At 39.6% G+C, this 10156-nt stretch overlaps 2 protein-coding genes across 2 annotated transcripts; one reads left to right on the plus strand and one right to left on the minus strand.

Moving 5' to 3' along the window:
* Positions 1 to 1688: 1688 nt before the first annotated feature.
* Positions 1689 to 4133, minus strand: LOC112042266 (uncharacterized). Its single transcript, XM_024076548.2, has 3 exons — positions 3940 to 4133; positions 2902 to 3031; positions 1689 to 2624 (listed from the first exon to the last, which is right to left on the minus strand). The coding sequence occupies exons 1-3, from the start codon at positions 4031 to 4033 to the stop codon at positions 2495 to 2497; spliced, it is 354 nt and encodes a 117-aa protein (XP_023932316.1). The 5' UTR covers positions 4034 to 4133; the 3' UTR covers positions 1689 to 2494.
* Positions 4134 to 8760: 4627 nt separating this feature from the next.
* LOC106168902 (putative ascorbate peroxidase) lies at positions 8761 to 9864 on the plus strand. Its single transcript, XM_013548159.2, has one exon. It carries the CDS (start codon positions 8761 to 8763, stop codon positions 9862 to 9864), a length of 1104 nt encoding a protein of 367 aa, XP_013403613.2.
* Positions 9865 to 10156: the final 292 nt, after the last annotated feature.

Here is a 10156-nt window from a genome sequence, read left to right on the forward strand (position 1 = left end):
CAACCAGGTGCGCAGTGGCTAATTACAAAAACCTGTAAAAGAAATCTTCCAGGTTAATGGCTTACCCTCCCTCACAGACGTGATGAATCTATGTGAAGTTTGGTATAATCGTATGTAGTTTGACCACTTTAACGTACGGTAGAAGTCAATTCAATCTGCCATTTGTTTATAGTAGCCTCGTACTGACTCCTCGAAGCCCATTGCCCGGATGACCGACTGTAGTAATTCATGTTCAATGTTAAATTCACGTTCTTCATCTGATGAAATTCCCATAACCAAACTCGTCTGCCTTATCAATAATGTCTGTGGTCCTCTCGCTAGTTATCCATTTCACAATACCTTGTTTCCCCATTTTAAGCCTTCGTGGTACATTTCAACGCAATTCGTTTTTTTTTTCAAAACTAGCAAAGTTAGTGTGTTTACTACATTCCCTTTATTTCGTGTATTTCGATCACACAATTCCCCATAAAATTATTTGAAAATAGCCCTTTATATACAGTTTGTCTGTAATAAACTGCTTGAAGAAGAGGGAAATCCAGCTTCTGAAAGCTAGTAAACAAATAGTATGGATGTTGTAAAATATTTCCAGTGCTGTATACTGCGTCTTTAAGGCAAGATTTAAATCGCTTCCTGCACATTATATCTTCCGTGCTCGCTGTTGGCTCGGGTCATATTCTAAATTTGATTTACTGGAAACATGTGGCGGAAACAGCTACGTTAATCCCAAGGCCAAGAACGCTGAAGGTTTTAGGTTCGGAATACACCGGTGAAAGTGTGGAAAAGCTTTGTGTATATTAAAAAAATGGTTGCTCTCGGAAATTCGACGAGAACAAAAAGAACAAATTGACAACTTTTTCTGGCGTCACTGACGATTCTGTTATTCTAAGGAACCACATTGTGTCAAACTTTTAGCCCTAAAAAGTCTTGAGGCCCGCTACTTTTCTTTAACTTAACAATAGGTAAACGATACTGTACATGTATTTTTCTTGCTTTTGCTTTCGTTATTTTTTTACCATGCGTACAAATCCCGTTATTCAAAAAGTAAGCCACATACATATAGATACATGTACTAATTTAGAGTGCAAACCACCGCCAAGGCAGCATTTTTTTATTACTATTGATAATTGATTGATTATTGATCCGGATCACCACCAAAAACTAATCATCTCTTCCTTGGCCCACTTCTGACAGTTCCTGAAAATTTCATCAAAATCGGTCCATAACTGTTGATGACAGACAAACAAACAGACAAACAGGGGTGAAAACATAACCTCCTTGGCGGAGGTAATAACCCTGAAACGGAAGTACATGCAACGGTGCACTGGTTAGGTCTATTTCTTCATCCAAGGAGTTTGTTTTTTGGTTTCGCTTGTTAGTTGGTTTGTTAGCTTATCTGTCTGTTAACAACATAATGCAAAAATTTAAACGGGGATTTTGATGAAATCTTCGGGATAGGTCAGAAATGGGCTCGTTAAAAAGTGATCAAATTTTGGTGACGATCCACTGATAAATAAACGATTAATAATTAGTTGATTATTTGTATTGGCTAAGGTCTGTGCTCTTTGGGTTTTGTACATGTAGTTTCAGTCTGAAATATGAACAGGATGGCAGACGAAAAAAACCTATCCATATATACACACTGCATATATACTGTATACTGTACATGTACAGGGTGCCCATGAGTGGCATCAGCATCAAACTTTTACTTCCTTATGGTGATAATATAAATACATTGCCGACAGAAGTGAATAAGACAAGTAAATATTTCAAACGAACAAATATAATTGTTTTTAAGAACTTCATTAACATCGGGCTGTGTGTGTGTGTGTGTGTGTGTGTGTGTGTGTGAGACACTGAAATTTATTTTAAGCAAAATCCATACGGTATGTCGTCCCTGTCATTCAATTTCCTGAACTTGTTTCGTTACACTTTTCTCACGAAAACTCTCACAGGAGATCTGTCTCACTTTGTTTTCATCAGGCATCTACAAAATTCCAAGCACATGTAAGCGTTGCGCTGCTTCAGTTCATAGGGTGCGCTGAGACAATGTGCCCATGTTTTTTTCAAAATTTTCATTTTCTTCACAAAATCTTTGTCTTGTTTCAAATTCATTCACACTGGCCGATTGCATTTGTGTAACGCCAGCCTTTTGGTCTCCCGGGCTTCATTCTGTGGGGCTTCCCCCAGAGTTGAAATCTTTTATGCCACTCCTGTCGATTTGGTTATAATTTTCTCGAAGGCTTCAAAGTTTTCTTAAGACTTCCTATATTTCATCAAATTTTCACATTGCGTTCAATTCAGCATATATCGTTCCGATGTACTGAGAGTATTATCTTCTAATGAGGACCATTCTGTATGCTCGGACCGCCCTCTTATACTGGTAGACTAGTAGACATATAGGCCTAACACAGGGCGGGCAGATGCTCTCAGTCCACACACGTACATAACGTGTGTTGTACATGCACCTACGCATATGTGGGCATGTGTGCTCCTGTCAGTTGTGTTTTTCACACAAAATGCAATCTCGTAGCCTGAGACAGGTATTCAGACAACACTCGCAGGAAATTACGGCCATTCCGTGAATGAGGGACGAAAGATTAATTATTTTTTGAAAGTCAGATTCTCTGAAAATGACGACAATCAAGCATAAGTTTACATATCCTAATGAAAGATGCACTTGTTTCTACTATTCTAATTATTATTCTTAAATAGTTTAACTAAAATATACAAGCGTCTATTTACATTTCAGAAAGAGATTGAATAGATCAATTGAGTTATTCTTTCCCTATTGAGTTTGCGCATGCCTGTGCACATGAGCAAACGTACAAGGGGAAGAAAGAAAGACCTTTCCAGGAAGTTATCATCATAGACCCCTTGTGAACTTTTTATGCCTACACTTACTTGATTGGGTAAATCCTTTCACCGGTGTAGGGCAAAGTATATCCCAGCTGCACATGAGGTGCATTTCCGTCAGGGCAAGCCGTTGCCAAAAATGAAATACGCAGAACCTTTCCTGCTAAAGTTGAACACTCTGAAAGGAAGTGAATATAAAACTCCACGTTCATCTTTGTTCTTTTAATGATTATAACTGTCTCACGTGGACATTGCTTATCGATGTGAAGATCCGTCTGTGAATACCTGGCGTTAATTAATCTTTAAATCAGCGCTGGTATTTTTCCACGACTAGGAAATACGGTTTTTTTTTTTTTTTTTTTTTTTTTTTTTTTTTTTTTTTTTTTTTGCGATGTCTTTTTAAATTATTTTGCTTGAAATGGCGGGTTGAAAATAAATTACACTTAAAAAGCCGCAAATTTCCTTGCAAATTAATATTGTGTCATGTGTGAGGCATTGTCCCCGAGCGATGCCGGTACAAGCGTTAGATAGAGGCTGACAATGTATCATTTCCAACATATACAGAGAGAAAATACTCGCATTTCGCCACACTCCTAAAACCGAATAAAGCGTATATCGCCACGATCGTATTATATCTCTATATATAGATATGCACTGGTACATGTTTTAAATGCGATACTAATGAATGAGTTTAAGCCTGGCAGCATTTAAATTTAAGGGCTAAATGCAGATATATGAGTATAAAAATAGTGTTATGCTATACTTTAGACCCAGTGTTCATGCTACGTGCCCGTACGCAATGGAGATTAACTAATGTGGTTTTTCTAAACTCTAAGAGCGGGCCATCGAAAAATTTTTCAATGCAGTTTCTTTTTCTCCGTGGAACACAGTGGTTTTGGGCACCGGTGTATGAACTTTTGCCGTAACCTTAGAATGTAGACGGTACCGGGAGTTGTTCGATCTTACAGCCCCCGTTGCTTTCGACACCGTAAATAAAAACTACCACTGTACTATATACTGCTACTAATTGAAAATATATCCTATAACGTAATGTTGTTCAGCTACCTATAAAATACTTATAATTACCCGAAGCCACCAACAAAGGACCATGGATTAGCATTATTCCACAAAGCAACACGCTCAAAATCACGCCGGAGCTACGCACTGTCCATGTTGCCATCTTGATTAGACTGTCTCGGAAACGTAGGTTCAAGAGTTTGGTGTTGTTTACAACCTCTTATGAGGTCTATTAACACCTGGACTGCAGTATATCTGGTAACGGGCTAAACATAGGCAGCTTCTTTGAATTATAAGATGATTAAAGGTACATACGAACCGAGCATAGGTGGAGGGTGGATTCCCAGTAACACATGTAAACCACGTACTTCTACTGGATTCTTATATGACTCAAATAAATTCGACATGCCAAGGTATAAACTGAATAGATCACTCGATCAGCCAAAAAGACCATTAGACTGCTCCTTTCTTTAAATTTTTGGTTGTAAATTTAACCTACTTTCGTGACTTACTTTCCTGCCCCATTGACATACAGCTTAGAATGCCAGCAGAAAAATCCGTTCAAACATCATTTTCGGGTAAAATTGAACAATGCCTTTTGGTAATTCTCTTAGTTATTCTACTTGAAACTATATGCTGGCATTTGGTTGGTTTTTGTGACAAAAAACTGACTTTGTATGCATCTTTAAACCAACATGTAGTTTTAATTGGCACTCTCTACCAGTACCAGAAACAGCGGGTAGAAAGGGCACTAAAACGTTAATTTTCTTCCATCCTGCCCATGCAGGTTGCATCCTGGTAGATACAAAGATTCGTTGGGGTATTATTGGAGTTGCAATATTCAAAGGGTGACAGCAGAGCCGATTTTGTGAAATTGTTCTTTTTTTACTTTGAGAAAGACTTTGACAAATAAGGTTGGACAATATTATGAACGGAACAAAATGTTGAAATGTTTATAAACCCCAAGTAGATATATTTACTGGGCCAAGAGGTCAGTGCAACATACCGGTAGGCAGTCCTCTGGAATGTGTATTGAAAGGAAGGTTATATATTGAATCAAACAGTAGTCTACCAGCAGTAACCAACTCCAATTCGATTTATTCAGCTTTCACAAGTTTAACACAGTTTAGGTTTGGGCAAACATCTCTCGAATCCCGTTTACATGAGTAAGAACTATGTAGTCTCCAATTTTCAGTTTAAAAACGTTACAGTTACCCTAGGTTCTAGATTCCGGTATTACCAGCTCGATCTTGATTTCATATATAACCCATAGTAGCAATACCAGGCTCTAGCGAACAGTGGCAACTCGGGGGCGTTCTTCTTCAAAATTCTGCCTGGGGCGCTTCCATATTTGGAAGTCACACGTCACAGCTGTGTCCGCCTGGATCCATATTTGGAAGTCATAAGTCTCGTACGTCACAGGTTTGACCGCCTGGAGCTGCCTTTCCCGCCTTGCGCTGAAGTCTCGTGCAGGCGAGACAAGAAGCAATTAAAGTGCCTGACGCGGAGTTAGAAGTTTGAATTGAAAATATCTTGCAGTCGAAGGTCAGTGCCACAATACAAGCAACATTCTGCTGTAAAAACTTTTTTTCGTGTAGCCATTGCGCAGCCCTTATAGTGGTATCGGGCATACAGTGTAGCTGTCAAATTTGGCACACGGCAAGCACATGTATTGTGCACGTGTATATCTCAGGACTAAATGTTCTTTGATAAGCAAAAAATACAAAAAAATTGGATATATCTTTTCTTTCCGAGGAATATTATTAATTTTTTCATTTTACATCTTAAATACAGCAAATAAAATTTAATAAAGCAGAATTACATTTGTTTTACGTTTTATTTTGGTCTGATGACATTCAACTGCATTTTCACTGCGGAGCAGTTCTATTTGATTGATGGAAAACTTTCATGGCCGCTGGTCTTCAGAGTTAGTAAAAGCGACTCCATCACAAGGTATATATTTAACAAGCTAGCTTTTACGTTGCTCTGACACTCAGGGTAGTTACAGTAGGCCTACTTATATTTCATTGTTCTAACCTTAAATACTAATCCAATCAAGGGGTGATATGGTGCGTTTTACGCCAGGTACCCCTTTGCATGCTTAAATGTTAAACAACAATTTTTCATTTTTTTTTTCAATTTTATCAAAAATCAATACTTTGACAAGAGATAAGTGTGCACGCTAGCTGTAACAAGTCCTTCGTTATTACATTGTACCGCTAGATAAGAGATTATTTTTCAATGTGTGAATGAGAAGAATATGCACATGGGATACCACGTGCGAAAATCACGTTTTGGATGGCATTATGGGCACATCTGTTCCAAAAAAGTAAAAAAAAAATGCAGATGGCGTCAGATGCCAAGTAATCTTTAGGCAGCCAACAAGCTGGATTGTCTACCCAGGAAACACAAAACGTTATTATAGCGTTGCCATAAGTTTTTTTTGTTATATAAACGTTACGGTAACGTTATGATAACGTTCTGTGTTTGCTGAGAATGAGGTACATCGCCAAGCAGCATACAATAGCAGCAAGTCCAGTTTTTTTTTTTTTTTTTTTTTAACATCTTTATTCTCAAGAGGGTTAAATATTGATACAGTATAAATAAAGGTGGCAATTCGCCTAGGCATTATATGCTCACTTTTGGAATTTAATAATAATAATAATAATAATAATAATAATAATAACAATAATTATATTCAAGGAAAGGCAGTGACGAGAACATGAGTAGCATTAGAGGGGAGTGAGGGACAGGGCATGGGGGGGGGGAGGTAATTATGGGGGGAGGGGCAATAGGCCATCAGGAGTGAGTGGTAGGCGCCAGAACAGAAATGGAAGAAGATTCAGACATTTTTAATTAAGAAATCAGACACTATTTCGAACATTTTGTCGTTTTGTCCAGATGTTAGTGTTTTATGGCCATGTAGGAAGAGGGATATCTTATCTAGTTGGGTTCTGAAATATGAGTAAGTTACACCAAGTGTATCTTCAACAGATTCGTAGAGATCGCGATATTTCCTCTGTTTCAGTGGGCATTGAAAGAAAAAATGTCGGATGGTTTCGGGTTTCCCACATAAACAGTTGGGAGAAGCTATAGCTGTCCAGTTGTGGTCATATAGTTGGGCTCTAAATAACAAATCGACCCGGGCCTTATTTAGGACTTTTTCATTTTGTCTCGGAAGCTTCAGATGGGTGGTGGACATTGTTGCTGGGAAGGTTTAATTTCTAAGGTTATATTTGAGGGAGGATGCAGAAGGAAGATTTTTTTGAGTGGTATTTAGTTCATCCCAGCTTGTCATCAAAAAATGTTCAGGACCTTTGTATGTAAATTTAGAGGGAATAATGTAGTCTCTTTTAGATGTTGTTCGTAGGTGTAGCATGGATTTATTTCTAAACGGGATGAAATAGGTAGAGACATAGGAAGGTGCTAGTTGATTGTGGATATTAAACATAATTTTTTTCGCGTGGTTTCTTCGACGTTCCTCTAGTGAAACCCAGTTCAGCTGTTTCAGTACTTTACAGCGATTTGAGCCAGGAAGGGCCCCCAGTATATTAAGATTAGACTAGATTAGTGGCATAGAACCACACGTTAATGCAAATCTTGAACAATACCTCATGTTGGTGCGCGACAACGCAGCCATTTATAAAGCATGGATCATGCAAATCGCACTACAACCGCATAGTATCCCCCATTTGGATTGCCTTGCATATTGAGGCAGATCTCAGTGTGATAAAATATGCTTTTGGTGATTGGTAGAGCAGTGACCGAAAGGCAACATCCCTGCATATGTAAAATATCAGACCACTCCAGCAATCACTGACTGATCATGATTAATGAAACAGGCTCCCAACGTCAGCGCCACAGATTCTGGAGACATGTTGCAGGAAGCTGTGACCTTATGCCAGAAGGGGCACATCCGGTATTGATCACATCATGATCGGTTTATTATCTATTGCCTGAACCCCTTTTTTTCATTTGGAATCATACAGAAAATGATTCTAACTCAAACTAAGTTTGGTCAGTCGCACCGATAGCTAGATTGTCCGTGTCGTGTCAGGAGACCCTAGATCTCTAATCCCGAGAAATTAATGTGGAGAGCAGGCAGTCAGTAGTTGTTCTCGGGAAGCACACCTTGGGACACGGTTTGTTAGTACAGGGCTATTTGTTTTAATGAGTTTATAGACTTAAATCAGATAAGTCCACAAAATCGTGTTGGTCTCTTCAATAGTTTACCTAACGGATATCTAGTTTATGCCTAACATAAAAATGGCGTAGAAAGAACAAACAGTTGTCTTAATGCCACTTTGAAAAGAGTGTCTTGATATTCAGGTTCCAAACATTGGATCAACTTCGATAGAAAAACTAATATACTTAACTTCAACCTTATATTTGTTTATGACGCACCCTTGCGGTTAGATGACATGCGGGTCTCTCCCTTTTTGGTATTTTTATTGCTTCGTAAGTTAATGGGGTGGCCCCATTTTCACCTGTCATTTTTTAAGACGAGCACGGCGTGAAATTGCATTATTTGCTACTCTGTCTCTATTCACAGCAGTGGACTGAGCAAGTGGCTTGCAGTAACGAGAAGCAGAGTTGGACCCCAAGGTACCCCACGTTGAACTGGACACGATAAAACGCAAAGAGGTGATAGGTACTGTGAGCAGAGCATATTCCTCAGCCTCGTTTTAAGTATAAGTTTTTAACGAATTATCTGACATTAGCGATAGCAAAAATACAGAACAAGGGAGACAAGCTCAAGACTCTGCGGATTTTATTTTTTTAAAACTTAAACAGTAAGAGAACGAACGTCAGCTTTGTATGTTAGACATCACCGAGATAAAAATGCTGCGCTTCCTACTCATGTCTGTTTTTATCGTAACATTGAATGCAATGGCCATGAATGAACATCAGCAACCTGTGAGAAACTTGACCGTGGCGCAAGCAGCACACATTAAACATATCCTGACCCATTACATTACAAACAGCACCAGCGTGAACGAAAATAACCGGACCATCAATAGTTTGGTGGCGCCCGCATTACGTCTGGCGTTCCACGACTGTGTCGGCGTAAAATGTGACGGCTGTATCAATCTGAATAACGCAGGTAACGCTGGTTTAGAGACGGTTATTAACCGCCTTGATGAACTTTATGCCCAACACAATCTTTCGATGGTCATCTCTCGCGCAGATTTTTGGGTTTTGGCTAGTATCGCGGGGCTCGAAGTGGCAGCTAGAAAAAGCAAACTCTGCAGCCCCGCCCCGTGCACTCAACCGAACATTCAGTTTCGCTGGGGACGTAAAGATTGTGCGACTGCGCCGGTTACGAATGACACCCACCAGTTTCCAGACGCACACGGAGATCTAAATCACGTTTTGACGTTTTTCGGAGATAGCTTTAACATGACGACGCGTGACGTCGTGGCTTGTTTGGGAGCACACACATTGGGGAAAGCCAAGAGAAGCAACTCGGGTTTCGAGGGATTGTGGGTTCCGCAGGAAGACGAATTTGACAATCATTACTACACGGCAATGGTAAATATTGCTTTTTCCCAGCGTAACGTCGACCTTCCCGGAACCAACGGCACTGGACATTGGCAATGGAATAACCCAAACAGAGATTTCATGATGTTTAACGCCGACATGTGTTTGCTCCGTAACATTACCCCAGAAGCCAACGGGCAGGTTCTCAGTTGCGCAGCCAACGCCAATGCATGTGGTCGGGCCTCCACGGCAGACATTGTTGAAGAGTACGCTCGGTCGAACGAGCGCTGGGTTAGAGATTTTGAAAAATGTTTTCAGAAAATGATATCCCACGGATACGAAAATGGAACAGCAGACGAACTCAAGGAGCTCGTGGCTGACGACAGCGAGAACACAACGCCATCTACTACTACTAAAAGCTCAACAAGTAGTGGCAGTCTCATCTCTGAAATGTGTTATAAATGTTTGTGTTTCTTGTTCTTCATCGCATACTGCTTGGTTCCCCATCACTGATAGTTGAAACTGTTAATGGTACGAGTATAGGTGCTTATGTATATTCACGATTGAAAGGGTAAAACCACAGGGGGGTTGCTTGGAAATTACTAAGGCATTTTACTAGACTCGGTATACTAAAGCCAGTTAACTATGGATAATGGCGTAATAGTAACGACAGTGTTTTGCTGGTAGTGAATTTTCTTTATCGTTTCTTTTTTTTAAATTTTGACATAGATAGGAAAGCTCTCGTTACGTACGAAAATTATTTTGCTTTCGCAACTTTAATCACTTATGTAACCAAAGCCGAGAT

The sequence above is a fragment of the Lingula anatina genome, chromosome 3 (genome assembly GCF_051362555.1).
Source record: "Lingula anatina isolate TDL-2025a chromosome 3, LinAna3.0, whole genome shotgun sequence".
Taxonomy (NCBI): domain Eukaryota; kingdom Metazoa; phylum Brachiopoda; class Lingulata; order Lingulida; family Lingulidae; genus Lingula; species Lingula anatina.

Excerpts from the sequence above, each read along its gene's own strand:
- LOC112042266 (XM_024076548.2), bottom strand. The coding sequence starts at position 4,033 with ATGGCAACATGGACAGTGCGTAGCTCCGGCGTGATTTTGAGCGTGTTG. Across the intron at positions 3,032-3,939 it reads TCCTTTGTTGGTGGCTTCGG|AGTGTTCAACTTTAGCAGGA; the intron begins GTAATTATAAGT and ends ACTTCCTTTCAG. Across the intron at positions 2,625-2,901 it reads GAAAGGATTTACCCAATCAA|AGAATCTGACTTTCAAAAAA; the intron begins GTAAGTGTAGGC and ends CGTCATTTTCAG.
- LOC106168902 (XM_013548159.2), top strand. The coding sequence starts at position 8,761 with ATGGCCATGAATGAACATCAGCAACCTGTGAGAAACTTGACCGTGGCG.